Source organism: Bufo bufo, chromosome 4, assembly GCF_905171765.1.
Source record: "Bufo bufo chromosome 4, aBufBuf1.1, whole genome shotgun sequence".
Taxonomy (NCBI): Eukaryota; Metazoa; Chordata; class Amphibia; order Anura; family Bufonidae; genus Bufo; species Bufo bufo.
Window position 1 is genome coordinate 146,504,025 of NC_053392.1, and position 23,268 is coordinate 146,527,292.

Here is a 23,268-nt window from a genome sequence, read left to right on the forward strand (position 1 = left end):
TTTGTTTGTTTTTTACGGTGTTCATCTGAGGGGTTAGGTCATGTGATATGTTTATAGAGCCTGTCGATACGGACGCGGCGATACCCAATATGTACACTTTTTTTTTTTCCCCTATTTTTTTCCCAATTTTTTTTTACTTGATTTTGGGGAAAATGACGTTTTTGTTTATTTTTACTTGAAACTTAATTTTTTCGGGGTAAAACTTTCTTTTTTCAACTTTTTTTTCACTTAATTTTTTGTCCCACTTTGGGACTTCAACTTTTGGGGGTCTAATCCTTTACAATGCATTCCAATACTTCTGTATTGGAATGCATTGGCTGTATGAGTAATACTGTGTGTATTACTCGTACAGCTTCCGGCCTGTGAGATCCAGGGGGCTGGATCTCACAGGCTCATCACCGGAAGGCATCGCGCTGCCTTCCATGCCATCGGGTCCCCCCTACAGCCGCATGGGGACCCGATGGCACGCCCGATCACCGCCGCAAGCACAGGTAAAAGCTGCAGGTCTGAATTGACCTGCGGTTTGCGGGGGTCACGGGACCCCCCCCCCCCCCCCCCCGCACATTTAGCCAAGGTACCTGCTCAATGATTTAAGCAGGCACCGGGCGGCGGTGATCGGAACACCACATGACGTACCGGTAAGTCCTAAGTCCTTAAGGGGTTAATATAGCGATTCGTAACAAATCTAAATTTCTTGTAAAACGTCGGCGGAGCTGCCAAATAATTTTTTTTTAAACTTCGCTCATCTCTAGATGTGAGATGCATTTGATGGATTGTGGTGTTTTATTAAGAGTAACAGAGTCTACAAAAAGTAAAGATTTATAATGTTTCTATTCATTATACATTTTAATGGTGATAACATGCTGTAGCATTTCCACAAAATTTAGAATATAATAAAAATAATAAAATGCATACATAGGAAACATCATAAACACCCCAATCCTCCAAAAAACTAATAAACCTATACTAGGCATAATATTACATACAATATAAGCATAGTGTGATCCAAAATGTAAAAATATTGCACAGGTGGGAAAAAAAATCATTAAAAAACACCCTCTTTTAAGCAATGCATTGTGTGGACAGTGTAGGATATGGTATGGTAATCAAACTATCACCAGAGTCACCTAATCTAGGTACATAATGGTCCTCCAAACATAAATGGCAAACTACAAACTGAAGCATTGATCAGTAAAGAGTAGACTACTCATCAATATGCCACACCACCCCATTGTCCAGCATCCCAACACGAGTTTACAAAAGTAAACAAAGCCCGGGGGTGGCACCAGAGTGAAACAGTGAGAGAGTAGGCACTTTTACAGGTGAGCATTGGCTCATTTATTATTTTATGCAATTCCTTCCCCTTGGACAACCCCTTTAAACCAAGACAACATTTTACTCAATTAAGGAATGTGAATCTTCCAATCAAATTGCTGACATATCACTAGGATGTGCCTTAATTATATGATCAATGAGCATTTGACCTCTGGGATCCCACAATCCTAAGTATGAAATGTGACAGTGTTGATTTAACGGGAGTCTGTCATCAGTTTTCACCATGCGAAACTGCTCACAACAGTATTTTGGGGACAGCAGGACAAACATACCATTTGTAGAGCTTTTACCATCAAGAGTATTGTGATTATGATGTTTTATTCTGCCAGTGCACTGCAGATGGGACTTCAGTGTAAAGTACTCGCTATCTCTGCAATGATTTACTTCACAGCCCCTCCTTCTGATCTAAGTGATTGCGGCATCCAACCAGGAGTCCACTACAACTGGCCCTCAAAGCAGAGGGAAGGTGATGTGAAGCAGCTCAGTTCAAAGACCACTTAAGAGTGAAGCTCCACCTCCTGGGCTCTTACAGGAGCAGAAAATGGCAGAATAAATAGTCATATTCACGCTACTCCTGATAATGAATGTTCTGAAAAAGGTATGTTTATCCTGTTCTCCCCAGCCACTACGTAATGCTGGCAGCTATTTAACATGTTCAGATCTGCTGACAGAATCCCCTTAACACTATGCCCACTTGTAAGTTTTCCAAGCACAGCAGAACTTGTGGGCACCTGACTGTGCAGGGAAATGCTACTGCCTGCATTCACTTGGCAGACTTGCTGACAGATATCATGTCTATGGCCAGCTTCAGATCCATAATTCATAGCTCACTGACTATGAGCCACACTATATAGAACAAACATCCATGATAAATGGTGCAGGGAATGAGTGCTTTACATCTGCTTATGTGTTACATTTCCCCTGCTCAAAATATTGTGAAATATTCACAAAATGATAAAATCTTTAGGGAATATTTCTGTCTGGAGATTTAGTAACAGACTGTCATTCTGCATTGCTGATCACGCATGCTATAGATTCAGCTGTAAATATGACATCCCGGCCTGACTATGTAGTTGTTCCACCGTATACAGGAGGCCATGACCCTGTCACCGATTCCAACTGGCTGGGAAATAAAAGGAGCAGAAACTAAATAGACGTTTCCTTATAATTTCCTTATTACAATATATACGGTAGAAGAAGTTAATTTTACCTTTATTCTAATGCTGTAATATTACACAGTAGGTATTGCTGGGCTAAATGTGACACTTAAAGGGACCCTGCCACGTCAAACCTGCAGTCAAAGCTATAGGCAACATGTCATGAAGCAGGTGGAGCTGAGCAGATTGAGGCCTCGTTCACATTTCTGTCTCAGTGTCACGTCCGTGAAAAAAAGCGTGCGTGTTTCATCCGTGTAGCGGTCTGTGAATAATCTGTGTGTCGGTTTTTTAACCATCTGTGTGTCATCCATAATTCACTGAAGTTGCTCAGCTGAAAATTCATTTCCAAATAATCTCCTATTAGTCTTCAGTAAAAAATGGACGCAACACGGATGTGTGTCAGTGATGTACACGGACCCATAGACTTCAATAGGCATGCTTGGTCCGCATCACAGATCAAAGTAGTGTATGTCCCTGTGACATGTGAACAGACATATTTAAATCAATGGGTACATGTGCTGTCCGTGGAAAATGGGACAGCACACATCAGTGAAAAACGGAAATGTGAACGAGGCCTGATATATATTTTTGTGGGAAATGATTCAGTAAAACTTTTAATTAATTCATCTTCATGCGCAGGAGTAGAGATCAGCGAAGTTCAGAATAATTCGATTTGGCAGCTTCGCCGGATTTCGATTAGTGAAAAACGATTTTGTCACAAAGCGCATTCCTTTGTATGTAGTGGGCGAGCTGACGAGACCGGAGATCGTGCCGCACCCCGGAAAATAGGCTGAGAATCGCCACAGCTTTTCTACGCCAAAACAAGTGTAGGGAGAATAATGAATTCCCCCCCCATAGGCTTTAACAGAGTTTTACCTTCAGTCCTCTAAAACCATAAAGAAAAGGTTGCGCCGAACGACGAACTGATCACTGCAACATCGGACACAGGTATTTTACCTCTGCAACTATGCAAATCTAGGCTTAGTAAATATCATTATATTTTCTTCCTGTAAAATATTTATCACCTTCTCGGGTTCCTACAGTAGTGTTCGCCATAACCAGACATAGAAACGTTGCCCGTCTGTCACTTCTTATCTAATAGTTTATGCTGACACAGCCCTCTGGATTTTAATAATCTGTCCTAGATATGAGTTACTCTTTCTTCTTCTGGAACAAGTAAGAGTGAAAAATGGTGTCATGCATCAAATCATTCTCCTCTGCTCGGTATTGACTTATTGCTGCATGCAGATCCCACCGAGCCTTTCTTGACTGGCAAATGTCTAATGAGTTGCAATAGATCAATAGACTGATATGCAGAGTGTTCAGCAAAAGATTCGCACAATATCTAAAGTAGCATCTGCACTAAGATATATACTGTATGTGTGTGTATATACTGTCTATATATTCTGTTACTAGCTATAATGCATCTATATTCTAACACTATAGAGAAGTTACGCCCCCCCTATGGTTTACAGTACCCACCCGTCCTATGTTTGTTATAGCAGGAGCCAACTTGGAAGTAAAGGTTTACTGGGAAGAGTATACATGTATATAGTGACGGGGGCAGTTCAATAACAGAAGAACTACGAGTATATAAGCTTTATGGGTCTCTCTGGGGTACTGGATATGCTTCCATATACTAAGCCTTTGAGGCCTCAGAAAAAAATAGAAAGCCACATGTCAATTGCCCGAGGATATAGAAAACTCACACACCAAACATCTATATGGGATTGATAGGTGCATTTCTAGTTCACACAACTGGAAAGTCAAATATCGGCTATAACAGCAAAGTATGTATAAAGCCAATAAAAACAAAGCAGTGCTATGGATGCCAACCATCAGTGGCTAAATATTCCAAATATAAAATTATATTACAAATAAAGAGTTTTGAATCTATACATGCTTATGGGCTGTCCAGGATCGGTAAGGTTGGGGTTACAAAGGGATCTTGGGCGTGACAGCTGTTGCACAACCAATGAACATTGTAGCAGTGCAGCCAAAGAAATGAATGAGGTTGCAGCGTGACCTGTGACCCCAGAATCCAACCTTGTCTGGGTTTTTTTTCGATTCTGTGGTCACAGCGCAGCATTCATTTTTAGGACTGCACTGCTACTCTAGCAAAATAGTAGAAATATCCGCAGCACTCTCCAATTTGTGCAAAAAATACAGTTTTTTTATTCCATCAGCAGCGGTATTTTTTGCACAAATTGGAGAGTGCCGCAGATATTTCTATTATTTTGCTATTTGAAGAGACCCCTAGCCTGGATCTCCTTCCGCGGGCACCACTACTCTGGACCTGAATGCCGGGTACCTGGACTATTCATTATTACTGCTCTGCTACACTGCAATCCTTGGTCACACCCTAAAACATGGCTACTTTCTTTCATAAACAGTGCTGCACCTGTCTTCAGGCTCCATGTCCTACTGTGACATTGTTTCTAATCTACAACCCCTTTATGCAGAGAAATATAAAAATGTATAGCAATAAAATGAATTTACTTGGACTAAACCCCCCCCCCCCTTACCCCACAATTATTAGATCAGATGTTGACTCCTTGCTTTCTATGGCTATGTTCACATCTGCGTTGTGATATCCAACAGGCTGTACCGGCAGAGTTCACTGTATAGCCGGATAATGCCATGAAACAATGGGATCTGATCTGGATCTGGCATCTTTCTGCGATAAATGAGGCCAAAATACCTGTATTCACAACTTTTTATCCAGACACAAGCCAGAATTATGGCGTAAAGCATTGGGATCCCTGTTTGATCACATTATAGTCAATGGTTATCTGGTTCCAGGCATTATCTTGCTATCCAACAAGTGATTGTCCAGCACCAGAAGGTTTAAAAATATCCACTATTCCTGGTACAAATGAAAAACATTCCAATACATGCCGCTGTTTCCCTGTCAACGCGTTTTGACTGTTACACCACTATAACAGTTGAAACGCGTTGACGATGGAACAGCCATATGCTTTGGAAGGTTTTTCATTTGTACCAGGAATAAAGGTGGATATTCTTAAACCTTCTGGTGCTGGACAATCACTTTTTGGATTCAGTAGTGGAATGGATCTCAGGCACAGGAGTACAACCCTGCTGCAGGAGCTGGCATGGTTTTCTTGCCATCCAGGATATGGTGGACTCTGACAGGCCGATCCTCTGCCAGGACAGCCTGTTGGCTTTCACAGCGCAGATGTGAATGTAGGGTTAACAAGCCATTGCTAAAAATATGGGAATGTCATCCGATTGACAAAATCTAGCCAAAATGATACTGATGTACTGTGATTTTCAACTTTGCATTTTAGCTGCTTAGAAGAACATGTCCCCACTGCTTATGAGACTTCTTCACATGTCTTATTTTCATGAGCAAAGCTTAATTAAAAATTCTGTTCACATTTCATTGGGTATTCACATGTTAATAAGCAACTCCGCAGTGCGTATTAAGTGGTATTAATTGGTATTAAACCAAGGAGCCAAATAGACCCACAGCCCGCTACAGGCACACAATCTGCATAACAGATTAATCAACAGAAACTTGTTGATGGTTTCCAGGTCTCAGGTATTTTTCGATATAATATGTAAATGGCAATAAAGTGAAAATAAGGCAGAAAAGCGAAAAAGAAAATGTAATAAACAAATATTTTATTCATATTACATTCCATGGCAAAATAATCAAATTTAAAGGGTAACTGTCATTTTATTTTTATTTGCTAGTTTATTAGAGCTAGGCATGTATACCTGAGTTAGTCTGTCAATGATTGTCAAAAGATCTGTAATTACCTTATAACAGCTTTCATTAATGTCCCCTGTCCTTTTCCACTGCTCCCTTAAAAGACCGTTGCTATGGCTCATCTGTCTCCGGCTAGGAAGACGGAGGGGCGGTCCTTCACACTGCATGCCTGCATTAGCTTCAGAGTGAGGAGGCGTGTCTCTCAGTAATCCAATCTGATTGGCTGGCAGGGAGCTGGCTACAGCAAGTGTGTATGTGACCTGAGGGAATGCAGTTTTGGCCTCAGAGAACTGGCAGAGGAGCCATCTTGAGAAGATCCTCATAATGTAGGATTTAAAATAGCCGTAACTAAGGGGAAAACTCAAGGAAAACAGTGGTAAGTAAAGAAACTAAAGATTGCTTTATGCATGATGCTGCTGCAGTAACATATGCTAAAAAAAAAAAAAAGTAAAAAAAAATGCTATGCTAACTATTGAAATAAAAGGATGTTTTTCCCATATGGTGAAAGACATAATGCGGAAAAAAAAAAATCCAAATCAAATTTCAGTTTTACCATATAGGGAACACCATACAGACAAAACCCATAAAACTGTGGAGGAATTGCATTTTCTTCCCACTCCCACTCCATTTGGATTGGCAATATTAAGTGAGGCCATTAGAAAGTACAACTTGTATTGCAAAAGAAAAGCCCTCACACGGCTATGTGAAAATTTTAAAAGTTATGGCTCTGGGAAGGGAGGGAGGAAAAATGAAAATGCAAAAAAATTCTCAAGGGGTTAAAATATTATATATAAAGTTCATACAATATTATAAGCATTTCTTGACTACACTTAACATGTATGGTATATTCTGGACTGCACATAGGATATGCTACAAATACCTGATACTTGTCGGTCTTATCTCTGAGACCCTGAACTGTTTGCAAGTCTAACTTCCCTTGACAAAATAGTGTCTGACTGCTAGATGGAGGCTAGGGAAGCGCTAAAGCTCGCCCATTAATGCCAGTGATGTCACCAGGAACACTGCTAGGCGGAAGCCTCACCCTAGCAGTGTAAAAATATTTTTTTAAAAACAGCCCTTGTCCTGCGCGATTCAGATCGAAGCATGCCTGGGTGAAGCGGATATGTCCATGTTCAGCTCTGAACCTGGACAACCCCTTTAAATTTCATAGTGGGTCATCTAAGATGAACCTACTGGTGAAGTGGATATGTTCCTTAGCTGATAATCTATACAGAAGGTAGATACAGTCTGTCATATTTAGTGTTTCTTTCATTATAGAAAATAAGTTGTGTCTTTATCAGGTCACTACAGCCATTGATAGATGCAAAGAAAATAAGCACAAAACAAACACTGCAGAATTAGAAGACTTGAATTAAGCATTATAGGATAAATCTCCATAACCCGCACAGCAAGAATGAAGCAGAGCTAGTAGCAACCATACTTCTAGCTTTCTCCGAAATATGTAAACAAGTTAGAATCCACTTAGGGTGGGTTCACATCAGCGTTATGGATTCCGTTATGGCTTTTCATTAGAACGGAAAGTAACGGAATCCATAAGGCGGAAGTCAAAACGGAAGCCTTTAAAAGGCATTCCGTTTTGCTTTCCGTCATAATAGAAGACTATGGGGAAGCATAACGGATCCGTCCCGTTTCCGTTATGCAGAACGGACAAAAAAGTCCTGTCGACAGGACTTTGTTTTCCGTCTTGCATAACGGGAACCAGACGGATCCGTTATGATTGCCATAGACTTCTATTATGACGGATCAAAACTGAATGCCTCTTAAAGGCTTCCGTTTTGACTTCCGTCTTATGGATTCCGTTACTTTTTGGAAAGCCATAACGGAATCCATAACGCTGATTTGAACCCACCCTTATGTACACATTACATGCCAAAAGACTGAAGATGATATGACTTTTGTAATATTCCGAGGGATCATATCAATGATGTGGGACAGAAGAGGTTTTCTCTTCCAGCACTAAATACACAATGGGGGAGATTATCCAAACCAGTGTAAAGTAGAACTGGCTTAGTCTCTCATAGCAACCAATCAGATTCCACCTTTCATTTTGCAAAGGAGCTCTGAACAACTTAGGGTACTTTCACACTAGCGTTAGAAGAATCCGGCAGGCAGTTCTGTTGTCGGAAATGCCTGCTGGATCCGGAAATCCGTATACAAACGGATATCATTTGTTTCCGGATCCGGATGCAGATCCGTATAACAAATGCATTGCAATACCGAATCCGTATCTCCGGTGTAATCTGGAAAACTGGATCCGGTATTTTTTTTTTTTCACAGATCTCAAGGTCTGCGCATGAGCAGACCGGGAAACCGGATCCGTTTTTCTGGAACACTTGGAACCAGATCTGGCATTAATACATTATTAATGGAAATTAATGCTGGATCCAGCATTCCGGCAAGTGTTCCGGAATTTTGGCTGGAGAAAATACCGCAGCATGCTGCGGTATTTTCTCCAGCCAAATACCGTAAAAGGGACTGAACTGAAGACATCCTGATACATACTGAACTGAACGCTTTCCATTCAGAATGCATTGGGACAAAACTGAAGCGTTTTTTTCCGGTATTGAGCACCTATGATGGAACTCAATATCGGAAACTTTAACTCTTAGCCACTTTTCCTTTACACCAGTTTTGATAAATCTTGAACATAATGTGCAACAGCTAAACAGCAATGTTTTTAAGGCCTTTTGGGGGCTTTTTTCCCTATTGCATTTTACTCATTTTTGGCTAAAAATCTTTTTTTTTCCAGTTGGTCTTTATTAGAAAAAATGTCAACTGTTTTCCCTCTTAAAGGCCTCTTTCACACAGGCGTCCCGGATTTGCTCCGGATGCGTCGCATGTGCATTGCGGGAAACCCGCGCGAATGCGCACGCAATTTCATTCAGTTTTGACTGCGATTGTGTTGCATGGTTCAGTTTTTATCGCGCGGGTGCAACGCGTTTTGCATGCACGTGATAAAAAACTGACTGTGGTACCCAGACCCGAACCCGGACTTCTTCACTGAAGTTTGGGTTTGGGTTAGGTGTTCTGATTGTATTATTTTCCCTTATAACATGGTTATAAGAGAAAATAATAGCATTCTGAATACAGAATGCATAGTAAAATGTCAATTGAGGGATTACATTTTTTTATTAAATTACACGTGGTGAGCGCGATTACGTCATCAAAGGTCCTTTTGCAGGTCCTGAAAGAAGAAGAAAGAAGACGATGCCAGCTGTGCGATCAAGTGGATACGGTAAGTTTTTTTTTTTTTTTTTTTTAACCCCTCAATCGATATTTTAGAAAGCATTCTGTATTAAGAATGCTATTAATTTACCTTATAACCATGTTTTAAGGGAAAATAATACAGTGAATTTACTTTAATGGGGTCCGGGGTTGCTCATCCCTATTATCTTCTAGCAAACATGCGTGAAAATCGCACCGCATCCGCACTTGCTTGCGGATGCTTGTGATTTTCACGCAGCCCCATTCATTTCTATGGGGCCTGCGTTGCGTGAAAAACACAGAATATAGAACATGCTGCGATTTTCATGCAACACACAAGTGATGATTGAAAATCACCGCTCATCTGCACAGCCCCATTAAAGTGAATGGGTCCGGATTCAGTGCGGGTGCAATGCGTTCACCTCACGCATTGCACCCGCGCGGAAAACTCACCCGTGTGAAAGGGGGCCTTAGGCTTTCAGTTTCATGGCAACTACAGACTTCTGCTCTCAAGCTTCACACTGAATCTGTCAGGGAGCTGCTATGATAGCGACACAATCTGAACTCCTGACAGCTCATAAACACTCATTGTACCTACAATCTTAGCAAACTGAATATGGCTTAAAATGAGTGTTTATGAGCTCTCAGGAATTCAGAGATAAGGACTAAGGATCGAGCCATCAGAGCAGCTCCTTGGTGGATTCAGTGTGAGGCAGAGAGCAATAGACTGTAGAGGCACTGAATCTCTAAGCTGGAAAGTGAAAACAGCTGACATTTTTAAATAAAAGCCAATTGAACAAATTGCTTTTAGCACAAAGTGAGTAGAATGCAATGATGAAAAGTGTGCACAAAGGTGTCCTTAATGGCTTCTAATGGAATTCATTAGGTTATGCAAAGATATCCAGATAACACAGCTTGCAGCATTATATTTCCAGTTGAAGGCACCATAATTATCACGTCTGATATGGCAGGTAACAGACATGCGGCGCAGAGGGGAGGGAAGGAAAGTACCCTTTAACTAGGGAGAGGGAGCAGTGGTGACCCCTAGTTCACCTAGCATTGGCACCTGGCTGCCCTGACATCCCTAGATGGGCTGCTAACCCGTACACCGAGCACGTGTCTCATCCCTGGCTTACCCTGAAATAAGCCCTAGGTAGTGAATAGGGCGGTGGGAGCACTAGTCCTCACGATTGACACCTAGGGTAACAACAGGAAAAGGACAAAACACCACAAACAATCCCAGAAGGGAGACAACAAACAGGAGAGAACCGGAGATCCGACAGCAACAGTTGTCCACCTGAGGTCAGAATAGAAGATCTGGAAGGAAGGTCTATATCTGGCAACAAGGGAAGCATAAAGGGAGAATATATAGTAGCTGGGATGGGCTGACAGAGAACAGCTGAAAGGAAAAGCTACAGATTCCTACATGGGACAAAAAGGATCGCAAACCTAAGCAGGAAAAACTGGACCGGAATCCATTCTCACCACTAGGTCATGGAGTGATCCCTTGAGAAACCGAGCACGTAGCCACCCGCTGCGACCTTCTGACCCCAGGCACAAGAAGGTCAGCGATAGGTCGTGACACCCTTGTGACAATAATCTGCATCAGAGGAACATACTGCAGTTTACGAGTCATGTAGTTGTTGAACTATAACTCCCAGCAGCTGGCAGGTTATACAGAGAGTAGAACTCAAGAGTCACACTGTCCTATAGGAATAAATAAAAGGTGCTTTTATTAAAATAGCGCCATTGTGACCTTCCTAAAAGCGTGCATTACTCCTCAGCTATGGCCATTACAGATTTTCATTCTATTTTTGATTTTTTACATTTTCTCTCTGAGCAGAAGTTTAACTGCTGTTGGCGGATCTCATCATGACTTCATCTTTATTCTATATGTATCTCGGGTGTGATTTTGACCCACAGTCCACTTTCAACACTGCATTATAATGCGCCAAGCAGCAACAGCAACTTACTGATGGTTTCTATTTTGTACAGGGTCAACGTGAGCTAGAAAAATAAAGATATAAAGGTACAGTAATATGTTTGACATCTGAAGAGTTCCCATGTGTTACAAGGGCTTTGAATGGACATCATATATGTGTGTGTATTATGTCACTTCACTGTATGTTTTCTGTCACAATCACAAATCATGTCACACACAGCAGATACTGGTAATCACTGTCCTTGTATTATTCAACATAATAAATTCTTACAGGCAATTAACTGGTCAAAAACTAAACTCTTCAACAGCATAGCCTCGTACCAACACTCGTCTCCATAACATTCCCAGTACCTGTGATATTTAGAATATTCTCTAATAATATTTAATCCTATTGTATTAACATGGAGTAACACTTGGTACTGAATACTCAGGTGTCTAATCTCTCTCTCATATGGGCTGTCATAACATATTATATAGCGGTATGCAGGACTGACTGGCCAATACAGTGAGTTCATGACCATACAGCACTATGAATGTAAGAGCATTAAATGGCCCAACAAGTGAGAATACAGCAAAGAACAGTCCGTACACAAGTGGAATTTTGCTTGATAGTACTAACAATTTCCTTGGGGTTTTTGTGACATAATGCAAGTGGCATTTCCAAACTTAAAGGGGGTTTCTAGTCATTATACTCTTTTTACTTATTCTCTGTAGCCTGAAACAACTACTGGAAGATTCATACTTACTATCCATAGCTCCGGTCCTGCGGGCTAGCTCTCAGTCAGCTTGTTTGCCTCTGGCCCGGTACGCACATGGTCATGTGCACCTCTACAGCCAAGGACTGGCTTCAGCAGTGACATGTCCCCAAGCGGCATGCGACCAGGCAGTGACATGTGTCCAAAAGGTTTATGTCCAAGTAGTGATGTGCCACTCTTGGACATGTGCTGCTGAAGCTAATAATTGGCTTCAGCGGTGCCATGTGGCCATGTGCATAGTCGGAGGTATATAAGCCAGGGAATGGAAGATGGCAGAATGAGACCCAAGGCACAGGACCAGAGCAGAGGGGGGGGGGGGGGGGGCGGGGGGAGACAGGTCAGTATCTTTCAATAGGTGTTGCTGGCTAGGGGGCATAATTAAAAAATGTAGAATTACTGGAAAAAAAAACTGTAAGCCATGCATGCAAAGACACAAACCAAACAATCCTGCATCCATACAAAATGCAAAGTTCTTTAAAGGGGTTTTCTGGCTGGTAATTTCTTTTTAAAGGGTCAGAATAGTTAAAAATAAAATAAAAGTGATATGTCCCTGATTCCAGCTGTTCTAAGTTTCTACATACGACCTCCCTCTCACTGGCCAGAGTGGTGACACACCTCAGCCAATCACTTGCCAGAGTGGTGACACGCCTCAGCCAATCACTGGCCAGAGTGGTGACACACCTCAGCCAATCACTGGCCAGAGTGGTGACACACCTCAGCCAATCACTGGCCAGAGTGGTGACACACCTCAGCCAATCACTGGCCAGAGTGGTGATGCACCTCAGCCAATTACTGGCCAGAGTGGTGACACACCTCAGCCAATCACTGGCCAGAGTGGTGACACACCTCAGCCAATCACTGGCCAGAGTGGTGACACACTAAATGTTAACTTATCTTCACTTTTACATTTGTATTCAGTCTGTTGTTTCCTATAAGCTTCCACTTCAAGCAGGATAAGTGGGTGAAACTGAAGAGGAGTCCAGAAAAATGTCTCCCTCTATGATTATTACTGTATCACTACTTTGTACAATGATCTCTACTGTATTTTAGATACATTGACTTTCATGTGCGTATGCAGCTTTTTATTTATGGACTTTATGGTTAGTGGACCTTTAACAAGTTTTAACCATATGGATAGTATTGTCACAAAAAGTCAAATTAAGCACATCTGATCATTTATATTCTGTTCATACAGTAGGTCATACTTCTTGCCAATCTTTACAAAGTAGTACATCTAATTTAATTGCACAGTACCTTTATTTAACTAAACAGAGAATCTATTACAAAAAAAAATAAAAAACATACCACAGTACAAAAGTTCATATCATCTTACTTTGGGCAATCTTCCTGGAGGTTCTCTATATACTTTTTCGTGGCCATCTAATAATCCAGGATATTGGATAACCTGGCATCTATCTTTGGATGTATTCATCATATTATACAGAACACAGAAGACTGGCATTAAATTGGACAACCTTGTAGGAGTCATCGGCCCTAGCCAAACATCCACACCATTCTAAGTCATTTAGACACTTTCTAATGTAGATCCTATGAGCTCATTAACAAGTCAACATGACAAACAAACAGTATGAACCCATGATCTGCTGTATAAAAAAGGTGAAGCACAAAATATTATATAAATGCAGTATGGACTGTTCCAAACATGACCTTCCTCCATTAGTAAGGGGCTTATAACTGAACAAGAAGCTTTGTACAAAGCCATTCGCTATTCGGCAATGCTAGTGCCATCATGTCATCAATACTTAAGGGGACATATACACCTGTATATTAAAACCTAAGGCAAACTTTGGCAAAAGAGACTTTTACTGTGCTCCATAAAACCCAAATGTGATAATACCAATGGTCTTGACACTTCTTCAAGTTAAAGGGCTGACTTTGTTAAAGGTTAGGGTGATCAAGCATGATTGCAGATTTTAGAGTATCCATGCTTCTACATCACAACTAAAAAAGTACCTGCAGAGTCTGTTGTTGGGTAGGGGGCTGGTGCTGGCTGGGGTGGGGATTCCAGTAGGACAGGTGTCCTATGGAATCCAGGCTTAGTCACATTGCTGCACTGCTTCCATAACCCTCAATTCTAGGACATATAGGAGCCTACTTTACAAACACTCAGTACTTTATCCCAATAAAACCAGAAAGCACCACCACAGCTGACTTCTCAGCTTCCTTTAATAACCTTGAGAAGACACACAATAAAAGATTCAGATGCCATAAGTGAGATTTCTAGATCCTGGATCCCATGAGCTTTCAGTAACACAAAAGTATGACAGAATGCAGAGTAACTGAAGGCATTGCCCATTTTGCAAGGTTCATCTGACATCTCCAGCATTGTCTACAGAAGAACTGCTCAACAACAAACTCCCAGAGCTCCTGCCCAGGGCTGAGCCTTCTTACCTTTTGTGGTGAGGACACTGCAGCCAACACCCAGGAAGAACACAGCTGTCACCCACTGAACTGACATCCCTCCGAGAGGAAAGGCTGAAAGTGTAGACAGAATCCCTTTCTGTAAAGCTTCTCCTGGTCATGCAAGATCGCAGAGGCAGGCAGGCTGGGGATGTGTATGTAGCTGGGCTCCTTAAATCACAATGTAGGGTAGTGCTCCTCCTTCAGCTGCTGCTGTATTATATGCTTGTGCAGGGAGTGACAGAATCAGTGTCTCTCTCAGTCCCCTTTGCTAGTGATGCCCAGTAATTCTCAGCTCTCTGCTGCTATTTCTTCCTTATCTGATGGCAATTTAAACCCCCTAGAAAGGCTCTCTACTGCCACCTACCGGAACATGCGGTAACTGCACGGATTCTGCTATGGATTGCTGCCACCCTGTAAATTGACAGAGACGTCTGCTGATTAAGGTTGCAGGGTAATTATTGGTAGCCTAGGATAGCATAGATGCTTAGGTAACAAAGCAGTGCATGAAATATCAATATGCTGCATTAAAATGTGCTAAATAAATGAACTTTCATTCAGGTAGGTTTAGTAGGTACAAGATCAGGCTGTGTTCACACCAGTGTTATTGTATGGATAGTATATTAGCAAAAAGCTGATTGAAGGAGAAATGTTCACTCCTGATACACTACCCTTTTCTTTAAATATAGTAGGAAATTAACCCCCCCCCCAAAAAAAAAATTACCCCCCCCCCCCCCCATGTTCCCCGTTTCTGGGTTATGGAGGGAGGCATTTTGAGGGCACATTTTATTTATTTTACTCACTTAGGGCTCGTTCACACGAAAGTTTTTTGCGTTCCGTATACGGGCCGTTTTTAGAGTTCCATATACGGTCTGTATACGGAACCATTCATTTCAATGGTTCCGCAAAAAAAATGGAATGTACTCCGTATGCATTCCATTTCCGTATTTCCGTTTTTCCATTCCGTTCAAAGATAGGACATGTTCTATTAGGCCTCTTTCATACGGCCGTATGGCTTTTCGGTGCTTTGCTGTCCGTTTTTCCGTGTGGCATATACAGTATACAGTAATTACATAGAAAAAATTGGGCTGGGCATAAAATTTTCAATGGATGGTTCCGCAAAAACGAATATGGAAGACATACGGGGTACATTCCGTATGTGTTCCGTTTTTTTGCTGACCCATTGACTTGAATGGAGCCACGGAACGTGATTTGCGGGCAATAATAGGACATGTTCTATCTTTCAACGGAACGGAAAAACGGAAATACGGAAACTGAATACATTCCGTTTTTTTGCGGAACCATTAAAATGAATGGTTCCATATAGGCCGTATTGCCTGCAAAACACGTTCCGTGGCTCAATTCAAGTCAATGGGTCTGCAAAAAAAAGGAACACATACGGAATTGTACTCCGTATGTCTTCCGTATTCGTTTTTTCGGAACCATCTATTGAAAATGTTATGCCCAGCCCATTTTTTTCTATGCAATTGCTGTATACTGTATATGCTATACGAAAAAATGTAACGGAAAAACGAAATGGAACCGGAAACACTACTGAAACAAAAAACGGAAAAGCTGATCCGTTAAAAACGGCCCGCAAAACACTGAAAAAGCCAAACGGTCGTGTGAACAAGCCCTTATACTGTATAGCACTGACATATTCCGTAGAGCTTTACACACATTATCACTTGCTGATCACAATCTAAATTGATGTAGATACCCCAATGTAAACCCCCCCTCCCCCTAAATTCCGATAAGTCTCTTGTATTTCCTAATGTCAAAAATTCTAATAACTCATAGAAAAAGAAGCCATCTGAATATAGAATATAGAATAATCGAATGCAGATTTGTGTCCAAACGTTTGACTAACTGGGCTGGAGAGAGAACACACATTGTGCATTCAGATAGAATATTGTAGAGGACGTGTACGGTGTAAAACCTGTAGAAGATATACAACCCCAATCCCAAGAAGGACGGGGCGCTGTGTGAAGTGTAAATCAGAATGCAAGGATTAGCAAATCTCATAGACCTGCATTCTCTACAACCTCCGGCACTCCAGCTGCTGTGAAACTACAACTCCCAGAATCCTCCTGTCACTTCTGTGGGAGTTAAAAGAACAGTCCAGTAAGTTTGGATGTTGGGAGTTGTAGTTTCACAGCAGCTGGAGTGCCGGAGGTTGCTGATCCCTGTTCTACACAATAGAACACCTATCAGATGTTGAAAGTGAGACATTTTACCATTTCATGAAAAAAAAAAAATAAACTCAATTAGAGCTTGACAGCTGCAGTGCACCTCAAAAAAGTTGGCACAAGGCCATGTCCACCATTGTGTAGTATCCCCTCTTTTAACCCCTTCCCCACGTAAATTTACATCCGCAATTAAAAATGGGGCCAGCTCCGCACACATTTTAAACGGCAGGCACCCAGGACTAATGTATGCGACCGATGATAACGTTGATTGCGTAATTTAACCGTTCAGATGCCGTGATCAAATGTGATCCCTGCATCTGTGAGGTTAAACATCGGGAGCGCACACTCCCGGCCATGTACTGGCTCCCCCCGACGAGAATGTGGGCAGCCTCTGTACTCAGGAGTGGTACAGGTCTGCGGCACAGTTACTATGGAGCCCTTGCTGTCACACAGCTCTGTACACAGAAAAAGAAAAAAGTTATGTGGTAAGAATATGGCATGCAAAGGAAAAAAAATAAAAAAATTTCAGTATTAAAATGGAAGAAACTTTATATATGTTATATGTGGTATAGCTGTAATCTTACTGACTCAGAATAAAAAGTAACAGGTCAGTTTTACCACATAGGAAAAGCCCCCCCCCCCAAAAAAAAAAAAAAAAAATAAACATTGCCGGAATGGTGTATTTTTTATAATCCCACCCCATTTGGAATTTTTTTTTTAACGATTCCCACCACATGGTATGCAACCGTGAATGGTGCTATTAGAAAGTACATCTCATACAGCTATGTGAATGAAAAAAAGTTATGGATTTGGGAGGGATGGGAGTAGCAGTAGTGGGGGCAGCTGTGTTATGGTAGTAGCAGTAGTGGGGGCAGCTGTGTTATGGTAGTAGCAGTAGTGGGGGCAGCTGTGTTATGGTAGTAGCAGTAGTGGGGGCAGCTGTGTTATGGTAGTAGCAGTAGTGGGGGCAGCTGTGTTATGGTAGTAGCAGTAGTGGGGGCAGCTGTGTTATGTTAGTAGCAGTAGTGGGGGCAGCTGTGTTATGGTAGTAGCAGTAGTGGGGGCAGCTGTGTTATGGTAGTAGCAGTAGTGGGGCAGCTGTGTTATGGTAGTAGCAGTAGTGGGGGCAGCTGTGTTATGGTAGTAGTAGTAGTGGGGGCAGCTGTGTTATGGTAGTAGTAGTAGTAGTGGGGGCGGCTGTATTATGGTAGTAGTAGTAGTGGGGGCAGCTGTGTTATGGTAGTAGTAGTAGTGGGGGCAGCTGTGTTATGGTAGTAGCAGTAGTGGGGGCAGCTGTGTTATGGTAGTAGCAGTAGTGGGGGCAGCTGTGTTATGGTAGTAGAAGTAGTGGGGGCAGCTGTGTTATGGTAGTAGTAGTAGTGGGGGTGGCTGTGTTATGGTAGTAGCAGTAGTGGGGGCAGCTGTGTTATGGTAGTAGCAGTAGTGGGGGCAGCTGTGTTATGGTAGTAGTAGTAGTGGGGGCAGCTGTGTTATGGTAGGAGCAGTAGTGGGGGCAGCTGTGTTATGGTAGTAGCAGTAGTGGGGGCAGCTGTGTTATGGTAGTAGCAGTAGTGGGGGCAGCTGTGTTATGGTAGTAGTAGTAGTAGTGGGGGTGGCTGTGTTATGGCAGTAGTAGTAGTAGTGGGGGCGGCTGTGTTATGGTAGTAGTAGTAGTAGTTTTGGGGGCAGCTGTGTTATGCAGTAGTAGTAGTGATGGCAGCTGTGTTATGGTAGTAGTAGTGGGAGCAGCTGTGTAGCAGTAATGGTAGTAGTAGTAGTGGGGGCAGCTGTGTTATGGTAGTAGTAGTAGTGGGGGCAGCTGTGTTATGGTAGTAGTAGTAGTGGGGGCAGCTATGTTATGGTAGTAGCAGTAGTGGGGGCAGCTATGTTATGGTAGTAGTAGTAGTGGGGGCAGCTGTGTTATGGTAGTAGCAGTAGTAGGGGCAGCTGTGTTATGGTAGTAGCAGTAGTGGGGGCAGCTGTGTTATGGTTGTAGCAGTAGTAGGGGCAGCTGTGTTATGGTAGTAGCAGTGGTGGGGGCAGCTGTGTTATGGTAGTAGTAGTAGTGGGGGCGGCTGTGTTATGGTAGTAGCAGTAGTGGGGGCAGCTGTGTTATGGTAGTAGCGGTGGTTGGGGCAGCTGTGTTATGGTAGTAGTAGTAGTGGGGGCGGCTGTGTTATGGTAGTAGTAGTAGTGGGGGCAGCTGTGTTATGGTAGTAGTAGTAGTGGGGGCAGCTGTGTAGCAGTAATGGTAGTAGCAGTAGTGGGGGCAGCTGTGTTATGGTAGTAGCAGTGGTGGGGGCAGCTGTGTTATGGTAGCAGTAGTAGTAGTGGGGGCGGCTGTGTTATGGTGGTATTAGTAGTAGTAGGGGCAGCTGTGTTATGGTAGTAGTAGTAGTGGGGGCAGCTGTGTAGCAGTAATGGTAGTAGCAGTAGTGGGGGCAGCTGTGTTATGGTAGTAGCAGTGGTGGGGGCAGCTGTGTTATGGTAGTAGTAGTAGTGGGGGCGGCTGTGTTATGGTAGTAGTAGAATTTTTCAGAGACCTTTTTGGACCCGGGAAATAATATTTATATAATTCAAATAGTCTAGTTGCCTAGACTAATAGACTCCCGTTTCTAGTCGGCATAAAATATAACATTTATTTGTTTCACTATTAAAAATATAACATAAACGGGAGAACAAAGGAAAAAACTTTAAAATTCTAGGTTTGGCAGGATCACTATGCAGAGTGAAGGGTTAATTTCACCCGTATACTCTGCATACCCTATCATATATCCATCCACCTTTGGTTCGGCGGAATATTTCCTTTTATGGAGTTAGGGAATCACCTAATGGTTATCACTCATCATTTTCATGGTATGTCTCAAGTAAGTCTCTCCACCATTAGTGTTCACGGTGCAGAGAAGTCTGCAGATACTTCTCGCCGTGGCAGGATCCCTGCCTGAACCTAATCTAAAAATTAAAGGCTAGAGCTCCCCCAACATGTTTCGCCACTGTAACGTGGCTTCATCAGGGGAAAGGAGCTACTGTCAACAAGAATGCTTTACCACGGAGCTTTTTTAACCTCTATGGGTGGGTCATTATAGGTATTGCAGCCAATCGCTGCTCAAGCATTCCGATTGAGGGTTTAGTGGCCCAATCAATGTGTTGGTTGCTATCTTTGCGTCATATCATCGCGTCCAGTGTATGGTACTCCGAACTGCGCATGCGTCCGAACTTCTCATTACGAATCGCGAGGCTGATGCTACTGGGCATGCGCGTATACTTAGAAAATTATTAATGCGGTCGCGTTCCGAACTGCGCATGCGTCCAAACTTTTAATTAGGAATCAGGAAGGCGATGCTACTGAGCTTGCGCATGTACTTAGGAAGATATTTGTGCGGTCGCGTTCCGAACTGCGCATGCGTCCGAGCTTTTCATTAGGTATCAGAAAGACGATGCTGCTGGGCATGCGCATATACTTAGAGAATTATTTGTGCGATCGCTTCTCATACCGCGCATGCGTATGAGCTTTTAGTTTGGCGATCAAAAGGTAACATGTCACCAGATGGTAATTTTGGGCGCATGCTTGGTATACTTTGAAAATAGCCTGGTTTTCACTGTGTGATTGCAGAATTTATCTTATCACAACGTATTGCGCGTGCGCACAGACTTACAAAACAATGTTTGCAAGATAATAGATGCGTCTGCGTCCATATCTAGATATTTAGAGACAGCGATCCAGGCTGCAGTAATACATACTGCGCATGCATTATAACTTTCCAAACCATAGTTAGAGGGGCAATCATTATAGGTATGCGCATGCACTTAGAAATTTAACCCAAATATTTGGGTGATGTAATCACATCTTACATCCATAGGTACATTCTGCGCATGCGCATCAACTTATAGATCGATGGTCAGGAAATTGTATTGGAACGCTTGCGCCAAAATATCAATGTTGTAAAGTATTAGTCATTATAATTTTTCCTTTATTGTAAATAAGTGCGCAAATTGCATCATTCCCTCCATCCTTCTTCGTTCCAAAGTGACTGGATTTGATCAAATAGCATTCAGAAAGAGAGGAGTTAAAGGCCACTTACCTCTTTCATCCTATATATGCTATATTTGTTCTTTTTTATATAGTTGTAATATTAATTTATTTCTTATAAGGTACTCTCCTGTTATTTTATATAAAGGCTGTGAAGGAAAACCCTTCATTAAGGCCTTGTGGACTCATCGTTTTTAATCTATGAATCCAGCGTGCCTCGCTCTGTAACAACTTTTTATCCAGATTTCCACCTCTTGGTCCTAAAGATATTTTTTCTATGCCCCAGAATCTAAGAACGGAGCTCTTGTTGTTATGAAAATATCTTATATGTCTGGCAATTGACGTATCTTTACCTGTTTCAATGGTGCTGATGTGTCCTGAGATGCGGCGTCTCAACTCCTGTACCGTTTTACCCACATATAATTTAGGACAGGGGCATGATGCCAGATATACTACTCCCTGGGTTTTGCATGTGATACGTTGTCTTATTTCGTATTCCTTTTTGTCCACAGGATTGATGTACTTCTTTATGCGAGGAACATATCTACAGAAAGAACACTCCCCGCATGGTGACGATCCTCGGTATCCTGCAGGATATACTTCAGGGGTGGAGCCTTTTTCCATCAGGTGACTATGCACCAATTGATCTTTAAGATTGGTGCCCCTTCTGTATGTTATTGTGGGATTTGGGGTCAGCACCATATTTAGATCTCTGTCTGATTTTACTATATGCCAGTGTTTCTTTAGGATTCCATAGATTTCTTTATTGTACCCATCATAGGTACCTATACATCTAATGATGTCACTTTTTTTAGGGGGGGTTTCTTTAAGAAGATCTTCTCTCTTAGTTCCTTTAGCTCTGGTATACGCACTTTTTAGATGTTTTTTTTGGATATCCTCTGTCTCTGAATCTCCGGAAAAGTTGTCCACTTTCCTCAGAGAATGAGGCCTCATCAGAGCAGTTACGACGTGCCCTCAAGTACTGGCCAATAGGGATACCTTTCTTTAGGGAGGTAGGATGCCAGCTATCCCAATGTAGGTAGCTGTTCGTAGATGTTGGTTTCCTAAAGACTTCTGTTTCCAGGTACCCACCTTCTGTCTTCTTTATTTTAAGGTCAAGGAACACAATCTCATTTTCCTGGATCTCATAGGTGTATTTCATACCTATGCTGTTGTCATTTAATTTCTGAGCGAACTCATGAAACAGAGAGTGACCACCATCCCATAGGATGAGAATGTCGTCTATATATCTGCCCCAAAATATAATGTGGCAGATATATAGCGACATTCCCTCCACAAAAACGTGCTCGTTTTCCCACCACCCCAAAAACAAATTAGCATAAGTGGGGGCACATGACGTCCCCATCGCGGTTCCATTGATCTGTTTATAAAATTGCCCTTGAAAAATAAAATAATTGTGCTCCAAAACAAAATTAAGTGCTCGTAAAATAAATTTATTATGATTATCGAAGTTTAAACTTCTAGTATTTAAATATGATTCTACCGCGTGTGTGCCCAGTGAATGTTGGATGTTGCTATAAAGAGATTCAACATCCAAGCTTGCCAAAATCGTGTCTGGTGTTATTGTGATACCGTTGATTTTTGAAAGCAAGTCCTTGGTGTCTTTTATATATGAGGGTAAAGTGATCACAAAAGGTCTTAAAATCTGATCAACGTATTCGCTCATGGATTGTGTGAGATTGTCATTCCCTGACACAATTGGTCTTCCAGGAATGGTAGTAGTAGTAGTAGGGGCAGCTGTGTTATGGTAGTAGTAGTAGTAGTGGGGGAAGCTGTGTAGCAGTAATGGTAGTAGCACTAATGGGGGCAGCTGTGTTATGGTAGTAGCAGTGGTGGGGGCCGCTGTGTTATGGTGGTAGTAGTAGTAGTGAGGGCAGCTGTGTTATGGTAGTAGTAGTAGTGGGGGCAGCTGTGTAGCAGTAATGGTAGTAGCAGTGGTGGGGGCAGCTGTGTTATGGTAGTAGTAGTAGTGGGGGCAGCTGTATAGCAGTAATGGTAGTAGCAGTAATGGGGGCAGCTGTGTTATGGTAGTAGCAGTGGTGGGGGCAGCTGTGTTATGGTGGTAGTAGTAGTAGTGGGGGCAGCTGTGTTATGGTAGTAGTAGTAGTGGGGGCAGCTGTGTAGCAGTAATGGTAGTAGCAGTGGTGGGGGCAGCTGTGTTATGGTAGTAGTAGTAGTGGGGGCAGCTGTGTAGCAGTAATGGTAGTAGCAGTAGTGGGGGCAGCTGTGTTATGGTAGTAGTAGTGGTGGGGCAGCTGTGTAGCAGTAATGGTAGTGGCAGTAGTGGGGGCAGCTGTGTTATGGTAGTAGTAGTAGTGGGGGCAGCTGTGTAGCAGTAATGGTAGTAGCAGTAGTGGGGGCAGCTGTGTTATGGTAGTAGCAGTGGTGGGGCAGCTGTGTAGCAGTAATGGTAGTAGCAGTAGTGGGGGCAGCTGTGTTATGGTAGTAGTAGTAGTGGGG

The 23,268-nt window shown here is 42.4% G+C and overlaps 1 protein-coding gene across 1 annotated transcript in view; it reads right to left on the reverse strand.

Annotated features, from left to right (window-relative positions):
• Positions 1-14,761, reverse strand: part of CLSTN2 (calsyntenin 2) — a 1,304,869-nt gene extending 1,290,108 nt beyond the window's left edge. The window contains exon 1 of the mRNA XM_040428021.1: positions 14,560-14,761. Coding sequence (XP_040283955.1) covers positions 14,560-14,626 — 67 coding nt within the window. The 5' untranslated portion in view covers positions 14,627-14,761. The remainder of the gene's footprint in view (positions 1-14,559) is intronic.
• Positions 14,762-23,268: the final 8,507 nt, after the last annotated feature.